General features: G+C 55.7%; 1 protein-coding gene across 1 annotated transcript in view; it reads left to right on the top strand.

Annotated features, from left to right (window-relative positions):
- DNAH17 (dynein axonemal heavy chain 17) overlaps nt 1-24283 on the top strand; it is a 116840-nt gene that overhangs the window by 30191 nt on the left and 62366 nt on the right. Inside the window, exons 19-39 of the mRNA XM_036836416.1 lie at nt 2362-2616; nt 4171-4340; nt 4868-5090; nt 6728-6844; nt 6940-7026; nt 8417-8569; nt 11309-11557; nt 13261-13383; nt 14292-14639; nt 14740-14831; nt 15228-15354; nt 16120-16272; nt 17580-17705; nt 17849-17956; nt 18584-18715; nt 19047-19207; nt 19806-19962; nt 21059-21163; nt 22794-22951; nt 23416-23554; nt 23745-23972. Of these exons, the coding sequence (XP_036692311.1) occupies nt 2362-2616; nt 4171-4340; nt 4868-5090; nt 6728-6844; nt 6940-7026; nt 8417-8569; nt 11309-11557; nt 13261-13383; nt 14292-14639; nt 14740-14831; nt 15228-15354; nt 16120-16272; nt 17580-17705; nt 17849-17956; nt 18584-18715; nt 19047-19207; nt 19806-19962; nt 21059-21163; nt 22794-22951; nt 23416-23554; nt 23745-23972 (3411 nt within the window). The remainder of the gene's footprint in view (nt 1-2361; nt 2617-4170; nt 4341-4867; nt 5091-6727; nt 6845-6939; nt 7027-8416; nt 8570-11308; nt 11558-13260; nt 13384-14291; nt 14640-14739; nt 14832-15227; nt 15355-16119; nt 16273-17579; nt 17706-17848; nt 17957-18583; nt 18716-19046; nt 19208-19805; nt 19963-21058; nt 21164-22793; nt 22952-23415; nt 23555-23744; nt 23973-24283) is intronic.

Here is a 24283-nt window from a genome sequence, read left to right as displayed (position 1 = left end):
GACACCAAGTGTGCATCCCCACCCTCCCTGGTATTTCACCCCCTCCCATAATTTAAACGCTGTGACCCTCTGAGCACGCAGGCTCTTTGACAGATGTGCCTTGGGTGGGCTCCCGCAGCCGTTTGCTCTGAATGCATTAAACACCTAACGTGCGTCTGACACGTAAAATGCAGTCAGATCAGATCCTGGGGATGCAGAGGCGTGGGACATTCAGCCCCTCCCCGCCCCCCGAAGGGAGGTCTGAGAAGGTGTGTTTGTCGGAGCATGATTTGTGGGGCAGTTAAACTAAAATTGGAAAAGACCTAAATGACCATCAAATACAGGTGTCCTTCAGTAGATTCCGGCCCATCCAGACAAAGGCATCCGGATGAGTCCCAGAAGGGAGCCCGGGATGCAAAGCTGCTCGTGACACGTTTGTTATTAAGTGTTTAAGTTGTGGAACAATGTTTAGAATGTGATTTCATTCGTTTAAACAAAACAAAAGCCTGCCTTCCTCTGGATACACTTCAAACTGTTAAGAGTGCTTGCTTCTGGGAAACAGGATGGGGGTGAGGATGGTAGGAGGACAGGGGATGCCAAGGGAGCTTTTTATTTTATATGCTTCTGCCTCATTTGAACTTTTTGATAATGGGCGCATATTATTTGTAATAACAAATATTTACAGCAAGATGCTCTGTGCTATTAGGGACAGAGGTATGTGTGCATACGTGTGCATGTGTGAGTGAATGTAGTGATGTGAGGACATGACCTGGCAAGGTCAAGGACAGCTTCCCAGAGGAGCTGACATGCGTTCTGAGTCTTGAAGGGTGGAAGGGGATTTCCAGGCAGAGAGAAGGGCTTGAGGATTCCTGAGCCGCAAAAAGATGGTATTTCCGGCCCAAGGGCACGCAGCAAGCTGTTCCACAGCTCAGAATAAAGTGAACTATGCCACCAGTGGTCAGCTCAAGAATAGACCCAACGCAGAGCTGGACTCCCACGTGTGCTCCAGAATCTGACAGGATGCGCATCCGGGGCTCCTGCACCCATCCTGGGGTCCTGAGGGGCTTGCCATGATGAACAGGACAGAACAAAGCAGAATAAGGGTCCGGGTGATCAGGCCACACCCCAGGCTGCGCACGCCCCGCTCTGGTCTCGTTTGTATCCATGAGATTTTAATTTACAGAAGTGACCGAGTGACAACATGGAGAGGTCAGTGCCGTTGATAGAAAACGTTAATGTCACTCACAGTTCCCCTGGAAAGGAGAAGCACGGCTGGCTACTCAGGGGCTCGGGGGAAGCAGCAGGTTTGGTCAGAAAGCAGAAGCAGGACGGAGGGCGAAGCCCAGGCCAGAGGCTTTGCTGGGGTTTCTGCGGGAGGGCAAGACAGGACCAGGGAAACGGCTCGGGGCCAGCCGGTCTGCACAACGGCGGCTCAGGGCTATGGCGGTCGTCTCCAGTTATCTGGTACCTGGCCCTGGGTGATGGGGCAGGGGGAACATGGGCTTGGAGTGTGAGGGTTAGTTAGATAAAGTAGGCGGTTGGGAGATTGGCTGGTTTTCACGTGAAAGGCGTGCTCCCACCCCAGCCCTTTGCTCTCTTAGAATTGGCTGGCCCTGCGAGGGGCAGTCTCTCCCCAGCCAGCAAGATTTTTTAAGAGGCCAAAGCTTCTTAAGATACAGGAAATTTTAAAAGCATGGTTAATACACACCCTCCACCTTGAGATTCTCCAGTTACATAAGCCAATCGCTGCCTTTTCGCTAACACCAATTTGGGTTGGGTTTTCTGTCACTTGAAACTCAGAACATCCTGTCCAGCCCGGGCCTCCCATGCTCCTACTCTGGCCATCCATGTGGTCTCCACTCAGGTCGTCAAACATCTGCTTCCTCCCAGCACAGGGCCTTTGCATGTGCTTTGTTGCTATTCTTGCTCTTTACCTACAGTCCGTCAGCTCTCAGACCAATGGTCACTTCCTCAGGGAGCGTTCCCCAACCTCCTCCCTGTTACACCTGAATGCAAGGGTCAGAGTCATGATGTCTCGTTTCTGTGATTTTTTTGATGAACATCTGACCCCACTCCTGGGCTGTCTACATCCCCATGAGCCCTGTCGACGCCCCTAGGGCCCCCTCCCCCTGCGTGCACACAGCAGATGCTGAGTAACTACTTAATGAATGAAGCCATGTGTGAATCATCCTAGGGTTTGCCTGGCAAAAGTCACGTCCAGTGTATCTTCTCACGGGAGAACATTGCAAACATTGTTTGCAGATGTCCCCGCGTCCCATCTTGAGAGGTTAGCAACGCTTGCACCAACAGGGAGCCACTCGCCAGGGCGGGGAGATCACGGGCGAAGCGCTCACCCATCTGCGCCCCGCCTGCCCCTTGCAGACCGACCTGGAAGACATGACCGACCTCATAGAGATGCGGGAGGAGATGTCCAGCCTGGTCATCAGCGCCATAAAGGAGGCTGAGGAGTACCAGGACTCCTTTGAGCGCTACGCCTACCTGTGGATGGACGACCCCCAGGAGTTCATGAAGAACTTCCTCACCTATGGGCGCGCCATCAGCCTGGAGGACTTGGACCCCCAGGCCGAGGAGACCCTCCCCAAGATGCCGCCCACCCTCGCCCAGTTCCAGCAGCAGGTGCGTGTGAACCTCACCCACCAGCTTCCTCACCTCCAGAATCCCTGCCGTGGAGGGGCACTGGACTTGATTTAAAACTTGCATGAACATTTTTTTTTACATTTTTATTTATTTATTTATTTATTTTTGGCTGCGTTGGGTCTTCGTTGCTGCGCACGGGCTTTCTCTAGTTGCGGCGAGCGGGGGCTACTCTTCGTTGTGGTGCGTGGGCTTATTGCGGTGGCTTCTCTTTGTTGTGGAGCATGGGCTCTAGACATGCAGGCTTCAGTAGTTGTGGCACGCAAGCTCAGTAGTTGTGGCTGGTGGGCTCTAGAGCACAGGCTCAGTAGCTGTGGTGCACGGGCTTAGTTGCTCCACGGCATGTGGGCTCTTCCGGACCAGAGATCGAACCTATGTCCTCTGAATTGGCACGTGGATTCTTAACCACTACGCCACCATGGAAGTCCAGGGTGAACATTTTTTAAATGTAAGTTTTATTATAATTCAAGTATGGAGAGACCAACAGATCCACAGACGCCTGCTGTGAAAAGAGAGGTTGTGACTCACGGCTCCCAAGAGGAGGGGGGCACTCCATGCCATGCAGGGCCACGTAGGGCCATGCGGGGAGGCACCAGTGTCGGGCAGGAGGCCGAGGGAATGAGGGGAAAGCATGGCTGAGAGCCTGAACTGTGGTCTTCATGGGAAAGAATGGGCAAGGCGGGGCAAGCAGGCTTAGGATGGGCTAGTTTGAATCATTCCAGTGATTCAGGGGCATATTGGCTGTCCCGGGTTGTCAGGAATCTGGCCCTGGGGTGATTAGGGCAGGTGGACAGTGGCCTGGAGTGTGAGAGCCCCATAGAGGAGGTGGTTGGGGTGTGAGCTCTGGTCGGTTGTTTGCATATGAAAGGTGTGGTCCTGGGGGGTTGTCTGCCATCTCCAGGACTTAGCCAGCCAGGGGGCAGGGGCAGTCCATCCAGGGTCAGCGAGGCCCCCAGTGCCAGAGCATCAGTAATATAGAGCATGATGGGAATTCCCTGGCAGTCTGGTGGTTAGGACTCAGCGCTTTCACTGCCATAGCCTGGGTTCGATCTCTGGTCAGGGAACTACGATCCCGCAAGACGTGCAGTGCGGCCAAAAAAACCAGGATATAGAACATGAGAAAACATAGCGAATTTACAAAACTTCACCTCTTTTCCTGAAGCTCAGTGAGGATGACCCAGCCACAGGGGAGATGCACATGGGGTGGGGGGACAGCTGGCTGGTGGAGCTTGAGAGCCCCAAGGACGTGCAACAGCATAGAGAGTTAAGGGATGCCCCGTGGGCGCCTGGGACCCCATTCACCCCTTGAAACTTTCGGCCTGCTCTTTTCAGAAGCCCTGCTGGCCTTGCTTGATGACGTCCCTTTTTGACAGGCTGTCCCGTGTCGGGGATAGACTGCTGGGCCGCAGGGGACCCCGGGGGTGCTGGGAGAAGGAAACTAGTGCATCGTAAGGGCCTCCCCCACACACACGTGCTGTGCTGGCCCCAACCCCTGGTCCCGGCAGCCCGACAGGTGAACGGGGTTGTGTCTTCCAGATCAACTCCTATGAGAAGCTGTATGAGGAGGTGTCCAAGTGCGAGAACACCAAGGTGTTCAACGGCTGGCTGCAGTGTGACTGCCGCCCCTTCAAGCAGGCCCTCCTCAACACCATCAAGCGCTGGAGCCTCATGATCAAGCGGCACCTGAGCAACCACGTGGTCAACAGGTGGGCACCGGGACCGCTGGCCTGACATTGATCATGCCCCAGAGAGCCATGTGCGAGGGGCACCTGCAGGCGGCCTTCTATGAAGTGTCGGTTGGACACCTCCTCCCCCAGACCGGGTGGGTGTGGAGGTGAAGGTCAGGCTCAGAGGCCAGCAGCCCCACAGAGGGTGGGTCCCAGCAGGAAGGTGTCACCTGGCAGGGCGTGGAGGCCCTGGTCCCTCGGTCATTGCTTCTTTACTGAGCACTTACCATGTCTGGGCAACAGATGCCAAGGAATCCTTCAGGAGCCCTGAGTCGGACAGGGAAGCCTGGCGTGAAACGTGCGGGTGGTACCTGTGCAGTTACAGGTGGGGTTGGGGCCGGGAGGGGCACGGAGCCAGGAGAGCGTGTAATCCAGCTCTTCTGCCCGGGAGGCCCAGCAAAGGCTGCCCTGAGACGTGGCTCCATGCGGGACTCGCCGACCAGTCGAGCCGGTGAGGCAGGGGGTGCTGGGCAGGCGCCCATCACAGGCGGCCTCTCGCCCACCAGCCTCGCGGACCTAGAAGCCTTCATGAAAGTCTCCAGGGCGGGCTTGATGAAGCCTCTCAAGGAGCGGGATTATGACGGCCTCGTGGAGGTGATGGGGCATCTGATGAAGGTCAAGGAGAGGCAGACGGCCACCGACAACATGTTTGAGCCCCTGAAGCAGACCATCGAGCTGCTCAAGTCCTACGGGGAGGAGATGCCCGAGGAGACGCACGTGAAGCTGCAGGTAAACGGGCCTGGGGGGCCCCCGCTGTGGGAGCTGGAGCTGCGGGCAGGGCCGGAGGAGGGCGGGCTCTTGTGACCCAGAGCCTGCAGGCTAGACCTCCTCTTCTAGACATGGGGTCCCCATGGAGTGGCAGGGTGGGAGGACAGGGCTCTCTGGAGATGAGGGGACAGTGAGGTGGCCTCCAGAAGTGGGGGAGCAGTAGCTCTTCCATTTGATTGGAGTTTCAATGGATAAAAAGTGCCTTCAAGTCCCACACCTCCTCCTGAGCGCAGCAGGAGCCTGGGCACGAGGGATGGTGGACCGAGAATGGGGTCAGCAGAGACCTGACCGGGTGAGGCCAGGGCTGGCGCCCCAGTAGGGCAATGGGGCAGCTGCTCTGGGAATCCCCCAACCCGGAAGGCCCGCAGCCGGCTCCGTCCCCACATGGGACAGGTGGGCCACAGCAGGGAGGCTGAAGGGGACTTCCAAAAGCCCAGTGCTTTACAGCTAATTCGCAGAGCGTCAGCTGTCGGTGTCAGAGCAGCTGTATGTGCAGCTGGGCTGGGGCGATGGCAGGGCAGAAGTTGGGTCCTGAAGCCACGGCCCAGCCACCCCCCTGCAGTTTGTCTCCCCCCAGACCCGGCTGCCCACCCCCTTCTCTGCCCTGGCTCTGAGACTGGTCAAACAGGCCTGACTCCCCCTGCCGGGAGGCACTGACTCCAGCCAATGCCCGAGACCCCACAGCACAGGGGTGACAGGCTTGTGGTCGGTGGCCGCGGTGACCTCCACGGCGGTCTCGTGCTGCCCAGGCCCTGCTTTAGAGCACGTTGTGTTTTGCCCTAGCTGCCACGCCCGGGGCTCAGCTAAGGACCAGGATTCGAAGCGTTTGTGGCCGGGCCCCAGGGGCTCCAGGGCCATGGACAGGGCGAGTGGTGAGATAAAAATTCTGACAAACATTTGAGGTGTGTCGCTGCCAACAGAGACTGTTAGTTAATCGTAGAAGAATGTGAAACAATGTCTATTTGTGGGTAAAGAATTTGGGGGCTGGGATTTTTTTCTTTAAAATATTTTATAATAAGTACAATATTTGCCCAAGTGTGGAGAACTTGGAAAATACAAAAATTCGTCTGATTGCTAAAGCCGTTCTTGCCATGACAAAATCGTAGAAACGGAGGACAGGTTAGTGGCTGCCCAGGTTGGGGCGGGGGGCGGTGCTGGGTGCAGGTACAAGGAGGTAACACAAGACAGTTCCCTCACGGTGATGGAGAGCGAGGTATGTGGATCGCGGCGGGGGTTACGGAATCTATACATGAGATAAAATTGCCTAGGACTGCACACGCCCACGACACATGCACTCACACACACACACACACACGTGCGTGCATGCACACAACACACGCACACATGGATTCAGCTTAAAACACGGGGTGAAAACCAACAAGTTCCCTCACCTGCTAACGGAAACGCCCCAGTGTCAGATGCCGGTTTGGGTATCGAGCCTCCGCTTTGTGAGATGCCAGCACCAGCGGAGGCTGGGCGCAGGCACACAGGACTCTCTGTGCTGTTTTTGCAACTCCCCCTGAGTCTGTAATCATTTCACAGTAGAAAATTTTAAAAAGAGCAGGAAAAGGAGTGGTCCTTGGCCTTTGCCTGTGTAGGAACTGCCGGAGCAGTGGACAAACACCAAGAAGCTGGCCATCCAGGTGAAGCAGAACGTGGCACCCCTGCAGGCCAACGAGGTCAGCATCCTGCGACGGAAGTGCCAGCAGTTCGAGGTACCACGGCCTCAGGGGGCGGGGCGGGGCGCAGCATGCACCGCAGCTGGGCCCTGGGGCGGGAGCCTGATGGTTTCCATGTGGTCCTCCTGCAGCTCAAGCAGCACGAGTTCAGAGAGAAGTTCAGGCAAGAAGCCCCATTCAGCTTCAGCGACCCCAACCCCTACAAGTCACTCAGTAAGGTACTTTTGCTCAAGGAGGAGATGGCGTAGTAACTCTGGGGACCCTGACACTTTCTCATCCTTCCTCAAGCTGTCATTCTCATGAGCCCAGAAACACGGCTTTGATGGGACTGGGCTCGGGGCCGTGCACATGTGTGTGTTTGTGCGTGTGCATGCACATCTGAATATCCTACGAGCCTCACAAACCCACCCTGCGGCTCAGCCCCCTCCCCCTCCGAGGTCCCCACGTTCAGCAGTTTGCTGTCCCCTCGGGCTTTGCACTCACCCTGCTCCCTGGCGCCTTCTTCTCCCTGACTCGCCACGTGCAGCCGGTGGCCAAGCCTCACCTGTGTCCCCTGGTTCCCACTGCCCAAGTTCATGGTCAGTGTCCAACGTGCAAGCTCCATGGCCCCGGACCTGGCAGCCCATTCAGGCTCAAGCCCCATTGACTTCCACCTGGCAGGGGCGTTTGGGGTGCATGGGGCCTGGGGGGCCACCAGGAGCACAGGGGGGGCACGGCAATGCTCCCGGCACAGTGCTCAGCCCCCATTGTGCCCGGGCCCCAGCCCACACCTTGACCACACTCTGCAGTACCACAGGTGTGAGCGCAAGGGAACCCCAAGATGTCCTTTAGGGCCACCCCACAGTTTCCCTCCCCCAAGCCTCTGCTCTTTCCCCTGCTCAGCCTCGAATCCCAACCTTCCCAGAGGCCAAGATCCTGCCCTTTCTCCATGGGCATTCTCTCAGTCACGCCCCCAATCCACAGCATAGACGCCACCATTCTCTCCTTCGAGCCCCCCGGACACTTAGCCATGGACGCAGGCTAGGTTCTTTGAAGAGCTCCCCTGTCAAGTCTGTTTAGGAACCACGTCCCTGGTGAGAGAGGCCCGCAAGGCAGGGTGCAAACACTCGGGACCCCCCTGTGTACCCAGTCGAGCGTGGTACACGCTCCACACCAAAGCTTTCGCAGCTGCCCGCACTTAGTCGTGTGGCTCAGGACGAATCTTCTTTTCCTCCTCATTGCTTATCTAGATTTTTCTAGTTTTCAAAGCAATCAAGCATTACTTATATACATTTTAATACAATACAAATATATACAGTGAGAGAATGGGGGAGATTCTGGGAAGTCAGAAAATGTCAGGAGGAAGTCTGGCGTTCATGCAACGTCCATTAAGAGTCAGTCCTCACACCTGAGCTCACCGAGATGAGCCACCCTCCCATCAGAGGAGAAGCTGGGGGTGGGCGGAGAGGCCGCTGCTCTCCCAGCTGGCAAGTTTGCCGCCACCCTGTGTGCGTGGCGTTGGAGTGCAGCGTACTGATGGCTCTGGGCTTCACGGGGACGTGGCGGGGAAGACGGGGAAGGCTCCACCGGGTGCCGGCACCCTGTTCACCGGCTTCTGCGTGCCCCCAGCAACAAAAGAGCATCACGGCCATGGAGGGCGTCATGGAGGCTCTGTGCAAATCCGGGAGCCTGTTCGAGGTCACAGTCCCAGACCACAGGCAGCTCAAGGCTTGTCACAAAGAGGTCCGCCAGCTGAAGGAGCTCTGGGACATGATCACCATGGTGAGGGGGGCGCCAAGCCTCAGGGGGCGGGACTGGGGGGGGCTCCATGGGCAGCATCCCAGCACCAAGAGGGGGCACTCCCGTTATCCTTCCGTAACAGCCGCCTTCGATGGTTGATGGGGGCAAAAAGAAGAGTAGGAAGCCTCACTCCTCCTGGTATCTAGGCTGTGTGTCCGCAGCGTATGTGCACGTGTTAGTTCCCCACAGTCTCACCTCTTGGCTCCTCTATTTCCAAAGATATTTTAGCTCTTCTCTCTTTTTATTTTTTATTTCATTTTATTTTGTGTTGGAGTATAGTCAATCAACAGTGTTGTGTTAGTTTCAGGTGTACAGCAAAGTGGTTCAGTTATACACATACGTGTATCTATTCTTTTTCACATTCTTTTCCCATTTACCACAGAGTATTGAGAGGAGTTCCCTGTGCTAGACAGTAGCTCCTTGTTGGTTGTCTTTTTTTTTTTTTTTTTAATAGATAATGGGTTAATTTTTTTTTTTTTTTTTTTTTTTTTGGCCATGCCGCGAGGCATGCAGGATCTTAGTTCCCCGACCAGGGATCGAACCCGTGCCCCCTGTAGTGGAAGCACAGAGTCCTAACCACTGGACTGCCAGGGAAGTCCCTGGTTATCTTTTTTTTTTTTTTTTTTTAGAGAAATTAAAGTATTTATTCCATATACAATTTAGGTTTTTTTTAAACTTTTTATTTTATATGGGAGTATAGCCGATTAACAATGTTGTGATAGTTTCAGATACACAGCAAAGCGACTCAGCCATACATATACACGTATCCATTTTATTTGTTTTGTTAATATATTTATTTATTTATTTTTGGCTACGTTGGGTCTTCGTTGCTGCACGCGGGCTTTCTCTAGTTGCGGAGAGCGGGGGCTACTCTTTGTTACAGTGCACGGGCTTCTCATTGCGGTGGCTTCTCTCATTGCGGAGCACGGGCTCTAGGCATGCAGGCTTCAGTATTTGTGGCACTTGGGCTCAGTAGTTGTGCCTCTCCGGCTCTAGAGCGCAGGCTCAGTAGTTGTGGCGCATGGGCTTAGTTGCTCCGCGGCATTTGGGATCTTCCCTGATCAGGGCTCGAACTCATGTTCCCTGCATTGGCAGGCAGATTCTTAACCACTGCGCCACCAGGGAAGTCCCTACACATATCCATTTTAAATACAGCAGTGTGTACCTGTCAATCCCAAACTCCCAATCTATCCCTCCCCCCTCTTTCCCCCTGGTGACCATAAGTTCGTTCTCTGAGTCTGTGTTAGCTCTTCTCTCTTGTGCTCTTGAACGAACTTCAGAGTCTCTGACAAATCCTCCTCCCTCCAAAAGAAAACTCTTACGAGCGTAGCTAGAGTTAAATCTACTCCATGAGCTAATCCGGGGAGAATTCCCCTCTTGACAGCCATATTCACTGTCCCCACCCAGGAGCAGGCTCTGTCTTGTCAGTTATCTTATTTTTTTTTTATTACATCATAGTAAAATGCTGTGAATGTCTTCATCCTGACCATGCTGAATCTACCTATTTCTCACAGAGAGGGGGAAAAAAATCTTTGGAGCCCCAGGCTACCTCACAACCACCCACAAAGAGAGAGAACCCATCGATGCCTCTCGATGCTTTATTTTTTTTGCAATTCACAGAATTCAAGTCTCTTGTGCATGAACGACATTACTGAACAGTCGGTGAAGTCAGATCAGGGTGCTGCACTTTCCCTCGATAAACAACACTTAGCGCAGACCCAAGAATACAGGTTACTTTTCCCAGGAGATAACAATAAACATTTCTGGTCAGGGTGTTGCAAGAAAAATTCTCCAAAACAAACTAGCCAGGACAATTTTATGATAACAGGATACAGAGCAGCTTAAACCCACCAGAAAGGGCCATCAATTCCTGTGGGGATTAAGGTTTCGAGTCTTGGGATCTGCAAGGTAAATCTCTTGTAAACACCCCAATTGTCTGTCTTTATCTGACACGGATGTCTGTCAAGACCGCGTCCTTCCACCCCAGGCCTGTCTCAGCAACCTCTGACCCCCTCCAGGACCGGCCCGTCCAGCTTCACAGCTGTTCTCAGCCTACCCTTAATTAAAGACTGTGGCTTCACAGGGTTCTGTCTCCTCTCTTGGTAGGGTTGTCCCCCAGTAGTGCCTGTGTCTTGTTTCATCCTGTCGTGAGTGAAATTTCTTCTGGTGTTTTTAATCAGTCAGTATAAGCTAGGTTACTCTGCAGTGACAGACAGCCCTAAAAAAAAAAAACTGTGTGTAGTTAACCACTGACATGTATTTCTCATTCTCGCAAAGCCCACACTCCAGTTGCAAGCAACCCTTGGGCAGCTCAATGCATGCATCCACCATTGCCAAGGCAGACAGAGGGAACTGTGGGTCAGGCGTTGGCAAGCCAACACTTCTGCCCCCAAGTGTCGGGCATCACCCACATTCCATTGGTCGAGGCAGCTTACATGGCTGCACCAAGAAGTGGGACAGAACTAGATCCTGGTGAGCAGTGACAAGACCCACGTTTTGCCAAACTATCTCTTAACTGCTGACTTTTAAGTTGAATCTTTCATGATAGAACTGGGTTGTTGTGTTTTTTTTCCCCTTGTATCCACCCACTTTACCAAGCTCGGTCATTAGTTCTCAAGACTCCTTGGATTTTGCTCCCTGAGAGCAATGGCAGGAAGGTGGCACAGGTGCCTTCCTGAACTGTCCCCAGTAGAGGAGTGAGAGTGAGAATTTCCATCTCAGGTCAACACCAGCATCGATGACTGGAAGACCACCAAGTGGAAGAACATCAATGTCGAGCAGATGGACCTAGACTGTAAGAAGTTCGCCAAGGACGTGAGGTCGCTGGACAAGGAGATGAAGGGCTGGGATGCCTTCGTGGGGCTGGACGACACCGTGAAGAACATGGTCACGTCCCTGCGCGCCGTGAGTGAGCTGCAGAACCCCGCCATCCGGAACCGCCACTGGCAGCAGCTCATGCAGGCCACCCAGGTACCGCGCCTCGGGGGAGGAGGGCGCTGCTCCTTGGGAACTCGCTACCGGATGGGCGGGGCTGGTGCTGATAAAGCCGGCTTTGAGCATGCTCGGGCTCTGCTCTCAGAGGGGCCCCGCTCCGGGTTGGATGCTCTGCTGTCACCATGTTGAAGTCCTTCATAATTTTTTAACAGGGGACCCCATCATTTTCATTTGCACCAGGCCCCGCAAATTATGCAGCCAGTTCTGGTTGTACGGTGAATGTCCCTGGGGCTCAGGAAGTTTGGGGAGGAGGAATAGCTTCCCGGGTCCCCCATGTGCCACAGGAGCACAGAGTCCTAGCACCCAAATTTTCCCAGGGATATTCCCCAGTGGGGGTGGGGGTCACTGGCCTTGACACTCACAGAAGGCAAATAGGAACATCCCCACCGTCAGCAAACATTGAACAAAACTCTGTGGAACGGCTACTCTGCAGAGGCCCCACGTAGATGCCAAGGATGCAGAGAGACAGAACACGGGCCCTGCTCTCAGGGAAGCAAAGGAAGAAAGAACAGCGTGGGCCACGGTGTTCGGGACGCCGAATGGGATGCTCAGGGGTGGTTCTAGGAGCACAGAGGAGGCAGTCACCTCCACGGCGAGGGAAGAGCTGGAACGGCTTCAGGAGCACACGGGATGTGGCCTGGGCCTTGGCGGGGAGAAGCAGGCAAGCAGAAGGGTTATCCTGAGTACTGAGACCACTGGCCAGCAGGCTCGTGTACCCCCTCCAGGGCCTGGGAGAGACCCCCGGGCGGTGATCAACAAGCAACTAAAACGTCCCAGGAATTGGGCATCACCGAGGACTGTTGAGACCCGGGCAGGTATTTTCCCAACCATGATTGAGAGACACTCGATTCCGTCACTTGGTTAAACCAGTTTCCGCGGCAGGCTTGGAATTAGGGCCTGGAAATGTCTGTCTATGTGACAGCAAGAAGGATTTGAGGACTGGGTGACACCATGAAAATACCTGCTATTGTTCCTGGAGTAATAGTACCTGTGACTTGGCCACACCTGTTACTAACACGGCAGCTTCTTGAGGTGGTGGATCAGGTCCTGCGACTGCTGTAACAAAGTCCCACACCGTGGGGGGGCTTAAAACCACAGAAGTGTACTCTTCCCTGGCTCTGGAGACCAAAAACCTGAAATCAAGGTGTCGGCAGGACCGTGATCCCTCTGGCAGTCTAGGCGAGGGCCCTTCCCGGCCTCTTCCGGCTTCGGGCTTCCGGCGGCCCCAGGCGATCCTTGGCTCGTGGCCGCATCCCTCCAATCCCTGCCTCAGTGGTCACGTGGCCTCTTCTGCATTTCAAATCTCCCTCCCCTTTCTCTGATGAAAACACCTGTCATCGGATTTAGGTTCCATGCAGTTGATCCAGGACGATTTCATCTCAAGATCCTTAACAGCTGCAAAGACTCTATTTCCAAATAAGGTCACATTCTGAGGTCCAGGTGGACATGAATTTGGGGGGGACACTATTCAATCCCCTATCAGTGGACTCTGCTGTTACCAGTTTTACAGGGAGGAGAGGCGAGGCCTAGAGAAGTGACTGCCCAAGTCACGGAGCTTCCAACTGCCCCCGCCATGGCCTGGGTTCCTCCCTCGCCTGCCTCTCCATGAAGGACAAAGCTGTCCCTCAACTGGAGAACATGTGACCTTATGTGGAATGTGCCTACTTTTTTTCCCGTAGGTGAAATTTGAAATGTCAGATGAGACCACCCTGGCGGATTTACTCCAGCTGAACCTACATAAATACGAGGATGAGGTCCGAAACATCGTAGACAAGGCTGTGAAAGAGTCTGGCATGGAAAAGGTATCCTTTGTTGACAGCAAAGTGCGTTTTGTAGGGGATGGTGCTGAACCCGAACCACCTGCCTAACCCTACTGAACCCTCCTCTCCTACGAAGCACCCTCATTTGTGGTCCATCCTGCCTCTGCTTTCTGAGAAGCTGAAGTGGGGACGGGGGCAGGAGGGCTGGCCATCAGCCAGTACCTGGGGCAGTTCCAGGACACACGGAAACTCTGGATGACTCCTTTGCAATTCAGACCTCTCTCCTCACCTGTTTTTTGAGTTTGAATTGTCACATTTTGGCTTTCTTTTTTTAACAACCTTATTGAGCTATAAATCCATACCATACCATTCACCCATTTAAAGTGTACAATTCAATGGCTTTTAGCATATTTACAGATATGTGCAACCATCACATATTAGAATTAGTCAATTTTAGAACATTTTCATCTCCTCAAAAAGCAATGAAACCCAGACGCTTTAGCTATGACCCCCCCCATCTTCTCATGCCCCCCACCCCAGCTCTAAGCAACCACTAACCCACTTTCTGTTTCTATAGGTTTGCCTTTTCTGGACATTTCATATAAATGGAAACACATAATATGTGGGCTTTTGTGTCTGGCTTCTTTCACTAAGCATGTTTTCAAGTTGCCTTCATGTTGTAGCATGTGCCCGTGCGTCATTCTTTTGTATGGCCAAATAGTATTTCATTATATGACTACACCACATTTTGTTGATCTGTTCATCCACTGAGGGACATTTGGGTTGTTTCCATCTGTTGGCCATTGTAAATAACATTGGCATGAACATTTGGGCTTTCTGAAAAGCCCTTCCTTTCTGAAGGGGTTCCTTCCATGTTCTAGGAAACTCTGGGTCCTTTTCAAGCCCCTCATGCCAGACACTTGCTGACCCGATTTCTGTTCCCCCAAAAGGTGCTGAAAGCCCTAGATAGTACCTGGTCCACCATGGAGTTTGAGCACGAGCGGCACCCGCGGACAGGCACCGTGATGCTCAAGTCGGATGAGGTGCTGGTGGAGACGCTGGAGGACAACCAGGTGCAGCTGCAGAACCTGATGATGTCCAAGTACCTGTCCCACTTCCTGAAGGAGGTGACGAGCTGGCAGCAGAAGCTGTCCACAGCGGACTCGGTCATCTCCATCTGGTTCGAGGTCCAGAGAGCCTGGAGCCACCTGGAGAGCATCTTCATTGGTTCCGAAGACATCCGCGCCCAGCTGCCGGAGGACTCCAAACGCTTCGACGACATCGACCAGGAGTTCAAGGTGAGCACAGCTCTCTCGCTCCTGCCTGGGCACTTTCGGAAATGGCTCCGTGGGAGGAAACGGGGCTCCTGATGCCGTGGCGGTCCCTTTCTCTTCCCAGGCCTTGATGGAGGAGGCGGTGAAAACGCCCAACGTGGCCGAAGCCACCAACAAACCTGGTCTCTATGACAAACTTGAGAACCTGAAGAAGAGGTGGGTCCCACACTGTCCAGGCGAGGGGCTTCACTGTGGCAGAAACCCGAGCCGTGCGCCCCTTGCTGGCCAGGACGGAGAGAGCCCCAGGTTGTGGGTTAATACATCCCCTTCCTCAGAGTGCGAGCTCCCAGGCCACATCCTGCCACGCCGGCCACAGAGCGGGCCTTCAGCCTCAGGAGAAGCAATGACTGCAGAGATTAAACTGTACCCCATCATACCTGGGGGCACCCACCAGGTCAGGGGCTGGCAGAGAACAAGTGTGGAAGATTTGAATCAAACTGGGGCTGTGAACAGCCTGGGCGTCTCCGGGGCTGTCCGTCCAGCGCGTGGAAGGATGGGCTGGAAAAGACCCTCCGTCGAGCAGGACTCAGCAGCCTTGTTTCCTCCCCCAAGGTTGGCCGTGTGTGAAAAGGCCTTGGCCGAATATTTAGAGACAAAAAGACTGGCTTTCCCAAGGTTCTACTTTGTCTCCTCAGCCGACCTCCTGGACATTCTCTCCAACGGAAATGACCCCGTGGAGGTAGGTGGGCCCCTGGCACTGTGAAGAGAGGCCGACCTCAGGCGCGGCCTCCGGGCTCCAGGCGGGTCCCTGCTTGGCTCCATGTCCGGGTGGCCCTGGGATGTTGGAGGAGTGTCCACAGGTGTCCCTGTGGCACCTCCACGAGGTCATCCACACCTGAAACCACCCAGGGGCTGGGCCATGACAGAAAGACCTGGGACTGGTCTCAGACCCTGCCCTTGCCTCCCCGAGCCTCATCCGCGTCCTCTGGAAAATGGGTGAGATGCCCGTTTCTGAGAGACACGCCCGCTCATCCTAATAAATCCCAGGCGCCAGGAAGAAAAGGTCCCTTGAGGTTCCTCTTCTAAAAGAGAGGAGGGTTAGCTACCCCAGCGAAGGGATGTGACTGTATCTTATTCTAATCATGAAGTTCCAGACGCACAAGAAGGTAGCCACAGGATGGCCCACAATTTAGGTTCTGAGCGTCTGACCTAGGGACGCGGGTCCCATGCCCGGGACAGAACCTTCTCAAGGAAAAGAAATCTTCAGGAACAGACATTCGGAAGGTTCCGCCTGAGAGCAGTTTTTGCCATTTGTTGGCTAAGTGCGTTCAGTCAACATCCCAGAGGCAGGGGGTGGGGTGGGGGGATGCGTATAAGCCAAAAAAAAAAAAAAAATGCTTAAAACCACCCGAGGAAGACCCAGGCTGCGTGTCTCCCCCCCCTTGAACCCCTTGGCTGCAAAATCCAGTGATCCGCACCCCCCCCCCGCCCCTGCCCAATCCAGGTGAGCCGCCACCTGTCCAAGCTCTTCGACAGCCTGTGTAAACTGAAATTCCACCTCGATGCCAACGGGAAGCCGCTCAGGTTTGGCCTGGGCATGTACAGCAAGGAGGACGAGTACGTGGCCTTTGACCGGGAGTGTGACCTCTCGGGGCAGGTGCGTGCGTGTGCGGATGGACGCCCCCGCCCCAACCCAGGACGACAGTGCGGCGTGTACAGGGCCACACGGCCTCAGACAGGCTGTCCCCAGAAGCCTGTGACCACCCCTCTGTTCTCTTCCCTCTGCCTCTCAGAACAAATGCTTAAGGGGCTTCTCTATAGAATTTCCAGCACAGCCTTACCTACACAGTATGAGGTGCATTGTGAGAAAAAACAGGAAGAGAAAGGAGGGGAGGGAGGGGGAGAAAAGGTTTATTAATGCCATTGAGTCTTTAGTATTTTATTTATTGTTATTAATGCCAAGGGGTTAGGGTTGGAGGCACCCCGCCCCCCGCTTTGAAGGGGGCCACAGACACCTGGACCACCCACTTCTCATCCCTGCTTAGCGTAAGGGGCTTTACTGCTTTGATTTAGCAGAGGGGGTCCCTTTGCCTTGGGCAGCCCGGCCCCCTTTCCAGCTCTCCCCCCCACCCCAGGAGGCTGCTCTCTTCTGCTGACAGCAAGCTTCCTGGCTGCCCTCCACACCCCACCTCCCCCAATCTCTTTGCCCAAGTATTGATCAAGCCTCAGAATCGACCTTGACATTAGCCTAAGCAAAAATGTAATTCAGAGGTAAGTCAGCTAGGGGGGTAAAAATCTCATGCAAGAAAACCCGAGCTCCCACAACTTGAATTCGGAGAACCTGGCCAGATGGGGCTGGCAGGCCGGTGACAGGATCCAGTCCTCAGTTTGTTCAGATGCTTCCCACACGTAACTGCTTACAGATGTAACCACGAACTACGGGAGCTCTGCCTGCACTGTCGTAGTTTAAAAGAAAAACCAACCCAATTACCTCATTTGGGTATTCCCCCCCTCCCCGGTTGCAGTTAGTTGAAGTTTTGTATTTTAAGATACACACAAGGCTCGTCAGCAAGTTTGTCCACGTGACGATCTAAGACCCTGAGATGATGCACTTGGGGAGCTAGTGGGGGCTCCACTAGTAAGGGGCACGGGGCAGCGGGGCTGGGGGGACAGGCCCCGCGCCTCTGCACGTCAGCACCACTCCATAGGGTCAGACAGAGACTATCTTCTCCTCTTGATTTTTCTCTGGTTTCCCCTCCCTTCTCTGTGTAGAAACAGTTAATGCACACAAATGCCCAATGCAACTAGTTTTGCGGGTACAGCTGGGCTTGCTGACCACATTTTTCAAGCTGGTCATTACCATTCAAGCTGGTGACAAATGGTAATTTAATTTTTAAATGACAAAGCAAGCCATCGGAATGAGCTGTGCTCACCACTCTCTGGTCCCTGTGGCTCCGTCCCCAGGTGGAGGTCTGGCTGAACCGGGTGTTGGACAGGATGTGCGCCACCCTCCGCCACGAGATCCCGGAAGCCGTGGTGACCTACGAGGAGAAGCCAAGGGAGCAGTGGATCTTTGACTACCCCGCCCAGGTCTGAGGCTGGGTGGACGGAGCTCACCTGTCCTGGGTTAGCCGCAGTGGGCGGAGAACAGCCACCTTACTGATGTGAACTCTTCTGTCACACTGAGAACGATGCTCACGTTGGCGGGGGGCCGGGGGCTGCTCTGTTTTCAGATTGCGCTCTCGTGCACCCAGATCTGGTGGACAACCGAGGTGGGCCTGGCGTTTGCCAGGCTGGAGGAAGGCTACGAAAACGCCATCAAAGATTACAACAAGAAACAGGTGTGTGCCCCCATCCCATGTCCATCCAAAGCTTCTTGCTCTGAGGTGCCCCCTTGTGCCACTGCGATTTCTGTGGGTCAAAAGCAACCAAATACTGGCATCCCCCCAACATCCTTCTGCCCAAGAGTAACCGCTTTAGAAGTACATGACTTTAATTCTCTCTTTTGATTTAACTTTTTAAAAGATTCTTGCTTAGAAATTTAGAAACTAAAGATAATTTAAAAAATAAAAGCGAAAGCAACCAAAAACCCCACAACCCATATATAACCCCGTCAACAAATTCTTATCTAACATTCTAATCTCTTTGTGTGCATATAATCGATTCCTAGGCAAAAATATATAAACTGTCCACACAGCTTTAAAATCCTGGTTTTACATAATGTCCACCGGCTTTCACGGCATCAGATCTTCTTCTACACCATTTTTAGTGGCTCCTTGATATTCCATGGGGGGGCCTGTTCCCCAGCGTACCCCACCCCCAGTCGGGGGATAGCGAGAGCTTCTTTCTGTGTTTTGTTGTTGTGAACAAGAGCACGGAGGTCCTCCCTACCCGACCGTGGGGCACCCGCCCAGCCCGGAGTCTGCCCCGCGACCGGTGTCCCAGCCGAGGTGCCTTCACTCCTGCAGATCAGTCAGCTGAATGCACTCATCAGCCTGCTTGTGGGAAACCTCAACGCCGGGGACAGGATGAAGATCATGACCATCTGTACCATTGACGTCCACGCCCGGGATGTGGTCGCCAAGATGATCACCGCCAAGGCACGGGCACCGGGAAGGGCCGGGAACCCTGCTGGGGTCTGGTGCCTGGGACTCCAGCCCACGCCTCCGTCCCAGTTATCGCTGCTTCATCCTGGGTTGAGGGAGGTGGGTGACACTGCTCCGGGCAGAGGCTACCCCCTCCTTCATCCCTTAGTCTCACCCCTGGTAAGCGATTGGACAAGCAGCCCAATCAGGGGCGCCCATGGTTCAGCGAGACTCAGTGGCACACGGAGTTAGGCTTGACGTGGGCACCACGGGAGGAGCAGGAGGACGGAGAGCTCCCCCGGGGTCAGGGACCACCAGGAGGCAAACCGGCCTGCTCCTCCCGCAGGTGGAGAGCTCCCAGGCCTTCACCTGGCAGTCCCAGCTGCGGCACCGCTGGGATGAGGAGAAGAAGCACTGCTTTGCCAACATCTGCGATGCCCAGATCCAGTACTCGTACGAGTACCTGGGCAACACCCCACGGCTCGTCATCACCCCGCTCACCGACAGGTGAGGACGCACCGGCCGCCTTCCTGCCTGGCCCTGAGCAACGCACACTGTTCTCTGGGCTCGTCCCCGTGAGTCCTTGCGCCGTCAGACCCGAACGTGCCCTGCTGAGGCTGACGGGTCCGGGCATTTGGGTCAGATTCAGTCCTGCTACCGGCCAGGCAGCCAGACCCGGGGGCCATGGTCTTATTCCCTCCCTCCGACACTGGCTGTACGGCTTTGGGGGCGTTGCTCAGCCTCTCTGAGGACCCGCGAAGTGGGGACGTTATTTTATAAATCCTCAGCAGCTCGTTGAGGGTCAAGCGAGTCATTTAACAGCAAAAAGCACTCAGACCAGCAGCAGCTCAGAGCGAACCATCAGTGCCTGTGATGTGACTCTTACATTAGGCAGTGCCCTCCTCCTCTGACGCCCTGCTGGGTACAGCCCCCATGTGGCATCTGCCCCTGCAAGACGGTGTCTGCTCTTTGGTGACGTCACAAGTGCTTCCCACCGGCTCCCTTTGGTGCCTCCTTGGGGCTCGGGGGGTGTCACTGAACCACAGTGAAAGGAAGTGGGCGGCTGTGGGGTTGCCGCCGCGAGGTGATCGGAGGTCCTTTGCAGATGCTACGTAACCTTGACCCAGTCCCTCCACCTGATCATGGGCGGAGCCCCCGCTGGCCCCGCCGGGACTGGCAAGACGGAGACGACCAAGGACCTGGGCAGAGCCCTGGGCACCATGGTCTACGTCTTCAACTGCTCCGAACAGATGGACTACAAGGTACGCAGCCCAGGCCCGGGGGGGCCTGACGGCCCCAGGGAGGACCACCCAGGGCCCCCCCCTCAGAAGGCACAGCCTCCACGCCCCAAGTGAGCTCTAGATGTGTGGGCACCGCAGGCCGGACCCAGGCAGGAGGCACCAGCTCCCCAGTCTGCTGACGGCGTCCACCAGACGGACAGGCTGAGGAGTGGTGCCCCCACTGGCGGCCTTGGCCCTCCTGGGAGGCTGGGCCTCCGCAGCATGACCAGCGTGTCTGGTAGAGGCTCTCAGGGTGGGCACAACCAGCCCCAAACGTCCTGCCTCCCCCCGGGGAGGTAACCCCTCCCAACCTACATTCCAAGCTTGTCCCCGGCAACTGGGGGCACCAGACAGAGTGAGCACCTTTGAGGGCTTGCGGGGCGGGGTAGCATGAGGGGCGGGTATAGGGTACGGGCTGGGTCCTAGCGGTCACTGGAGACTTTGCAGGACAGCCACAGTTCTCAAAGGGCCCAGAAGACAGGTGACCATGGAGGTCAGGTCAGAGCAGCCCCTGGGGGGCGGGGGGACACTGAGATCAGGAGCTAAGGCCTGCAGGGGACCTCCCTGCCCCACCCCCATCAGAGCCCCACAGTCCAGGGGACCCCATCTTGAGGTTGAGGGTGGGGACAGCTGCCCCGTCTGACTCTCAAGGCCACAGCCCACACCGGCCTCCTGGGTTTTAGATAAGTGAAATCTGAAGCTGGATCCTCCCAGAAGGAATCCTGTATATAAACGTTGAAGAATCATCCTGATTATCCAGCTGGGGCCTGCCGTCCGTCCCCCTACCTTAGAGGGAAGCCCCCTCTCTTGTGTGCTAGTGGAAAATGCAAGGGCTGAACTTTACACAAACTCGCTTATCTGAGCCCAGGCAAAGCCCCCATGCCAGGGAGTGTCTGGGCTCTTCCTGGCACCTGGCCCCGGGGCAGTATTAACCCTCCCAGGGAGTGAACATCCTGCCTCTAGCCTTCTGAGGGCCCCAAAGTTCCCAAGCCTGACCCTCGGCCAGGGGGCTGATGGGGCAGGTAGGGGCTCCCGGCAGGGCTCTCCACGCGTGCTTCTCCCATCTCACCCTTTCTAGTCCTGTGGCAATATCTACAAGGGCCTGGCCCAGACCGGAGCCTGGGGCTGCTTCGATGAGTTTAATCGAATCTCCGTGGAGGTCTTGTCTGTGATCGCCGTACAGGTAGGGCCCGCGTGGTCTCTGGGTCACGTACGGGAACTCACTGCCCTGCCAGCTTGGGGCTCGTCAGCTTTCCTGTGGGGTCAGGTCAGCCTCACTGAGTTGGGGGTGTGGCACAAAGGTGAGCGGGACCCCAGCGCTGTCCTTCAGGGGCCCACAGTCTGATGGGGCACACAGAAGGAAAACAGTAAGGATCAGACGCAGTGGCACATATGTAACCGAATACAGACGAGGGGATAATCAGTTTTGCCTAGGGGACCAGGACAGAGGGCTTTGTCTCAATTACCAATGGAGCTGGGCATTGAAGGATGTCTAGGAGTTTATCAGTTAGACAAGGGTGCTGGGAGGGAGAGAAGGAAGAAATGAGCCCGAGTATTTTGGGAACACCCATGACAGAGTGCAGGACTGCCTAGTTCTGGGCTTTACTTGAACTCTCTGTGCCTTCATCTGAACTCTCTGTGCCTTCATCTTCTAATCTGTAGAATGGGTCTGCTGGCAGGATTAGGGGTGAGTGCAGGTAGCTGGCCTCCTCCACTGTTGTTTCCCCACCTCGGCATAGACATGGAACTATCCCCAAGCCCTGGGGCTGGAGGTCAGTACGGCAAAGAGAGGACGAGGGCAGCCAGTGCCCCCTGGACCCATGGGCAATGCTGACGGCTGCCTTGGGGACCCCCGCCCCCAAAGTCAGTGCACAGACCCCAGGATAATTACGTAGAGCTCTGTTGACTCAGATGGAGGAGCAGGAACTGGAATGGAACATTAGGAGAGGCTCCATGTGGAGGGGAGGGGTCCCACCGCCAGCCCCTGCCCTGCTGGCTTGTGAGCCGCACGCTGCAGACCAGTCTGGGAGGAAAGTCCTGGACAACTAGGCATGAGCTTTGCTCCAGAGCCCCAGGCTCGTAGGTCAGGGCTTAAACTGTGGCTGCAGGGCGCCCTCCAGTGGTGGCTTGGAGGTTTGCAGCTGCTCAGCACCACCGAGGGTCAAAGGCAGCTAATGGTCCCTGAATTCAGATTTCACCTGGAGCTGACTTTCTGATGTGGGGATGGCTACCCATCAGCCCTCCCACGGGTCACACTGCCCGAGCAGGAACGGGACACACAGAACGGCTAGGGGGTGGAACGCCACTCAGTAATATCAAGGAACAACCACAACCTGGAGGAATCCCCAGGGCGTCTCACTGAGTGACCAAAGCCCGTCTCAGATGACACACTGTACCATCCCGCTTACTAACGTTCACGAAAGACAGAATCACAGAAACGGGAGCAGATGAGTGGTTGCAGGGGGTCAGGGGAGGGCAGGGTGGGAGAATGGTTGGGGTGGCTATAGAGGGTGACAAACACCTGAGGTCACGGAAATGTCCCATCATCTCCACGTTGCTGTCCTGGCGGTGATGCTGCACTACGGTCACCCTTGGGCGCCTGGGAGGGGCCCATGGGATCCCCTCCACGTTCGTTCTTACAACTGCATGTCAATCTACAATTGTATCAAAGTTTAAAGTTTGATTTAAAAAAAGAAAAATCAGGAAGGTCCTCTGCAAATTCACAGCCATACGCTTTAGCACAAACGAAGATCTGTCCAGCCTGTCGAAGGTGGTCATTCCCACGTGAACGCGTCTGTGTACACGCTGTTTAGGTAAAATGTATCCAAGATGCAATTCGGGCCAAGAAAAAAACGTTTAATTTCCTGGGAGAGATGATAAGCCTCATCCCCACTGTTGGCCTCTTCATCACCATGAACCCCGGGTACGCCGGACGTACAGAGCTGCCTGAGAACTTAAAGGCCTTGTTCAGGTGTGTAGTGGGTGGGGATGGCATGAGGAAGTGCCCAGGAGGGTGCTGCGGAGGGCAGAGGGCGAGGCTGACCAGAGGGGGCTGTGGGAGAGGAGGAGTCTGGAGACAAGACCCGAGTGAGAGGGACCAGCCCGCCAGGGCCTCTGACACGTGGGGTGGAGGTCCCGTTTCAGGCACAACCGGCCAGGGAGGGAGGACAGGTCTCAGGTGACTCTCAGAGGAGTTGAGTAAAGGGATGCAGGGCCTGGAGACGCCCCGTGCAGGGTGTAGGAGGAACAAGCGAAGCGGGGAACGGAGCCAAGCGGCGGGTGGGGGCCTGGGAACCCGGCTCCGCGCCTAGACTCTCAGCCTGTGACGCTGTGCTCCTCCTGGCAGGTGAGGTGTGCCTCTAGGTGACAAGGGGCAGGTGGGGGCATGGTTGGAAGAGGGGGAGAAGCCAAGGCAGGCCCTGCTGACCCCCTCAGGCCCTGCGCCATGGTGGTCCCCGACTTTGAACTGATATGCGAGATCATGCTGGTGTCTGAGGGCTTTCTGGAGGCCCGCCTTCTGGCCAGGAAGTTCATCACGCTCTACACCTTGTGCAGAGAGCTGCTGTCGAAGCAGGTGCGTGACAACGTCCTGGGCCCGCAGAGCTGGGGTCGGCAGGGGTTACAAACGCAGGTGGCCCGGACGCCTCCCAGACAGCCTGGTGGAGCCTCCACGCGTCCCAGCGGCAGGCGGGCCTCGGTCCCAGCGCCCCCGCCGGCGCGCTCACGCCCGCCCGCCCCTGCCCGCCCCTGCCCTCCACTCGCAGGATCATTATGACTGGGGCCTGCGAGCCATCAAGTCTGTGCTGGTGGTGGCCGGCTCCCTGAAGAGGGGCGACCCCAGCCGGGCAGAGGACCAGGTGCTGATGAGGGCGCTCAGGGACTTCAACATCCCCAAGATCGTCACCGACGACCTGCCCGTGTTCATGGGGCTCATCGGGGACCTCTTCCCCGCCATGGACGTGCCTCGGAAACGGGACCTGAATTTTGAGAAGGTGGGTACAGCCAGGGTCACGCCGGTCACCTGCCTAAGTGGCAGGTACCACACTGGGGTGGTGGTCACGTCTGCCAGCCGGCAATGGCCACACACGCACGGCTCCCTCTGCCCCGAGGAACGTCCTGAGGCTACAGGTTGCCTCTCCAGCCCCTCTTGCAACTCTGGGGGCATCGGGAGAGGAAGTGGAGGGTGCTTTGGGCAAACCCATTCCCCGCACGGGGTTCTTGGTAGCACCCACGGCAGAGCACGTAAACATCCCCGTGGGCAGGGCCGCTGTTCCCTTCTGATCTCTCCGCTGGGCAGGGGGCT

This window comes from Balaenoptera musculus, chromosome 20 (genome assembly GCF_009873245.2).
Source record: "Balaenoptera musculus isolate JJ_BM4_2016_0621 chromosome 20, mBalMus1.pri.v3, whole genome shotgun sequence".
Classification (NCBI taxonomy): Eukaryota; Metazoa; Chordata; class Mammalia; order Artiodactyla; family Balaenopteridae; genus Balaenoptera; species Balaenoptera musculus.
Note: the sequence above shows the minus strand (reverse complement) of the source record. Positions and strands in the feature narration are given on the sequence as shown.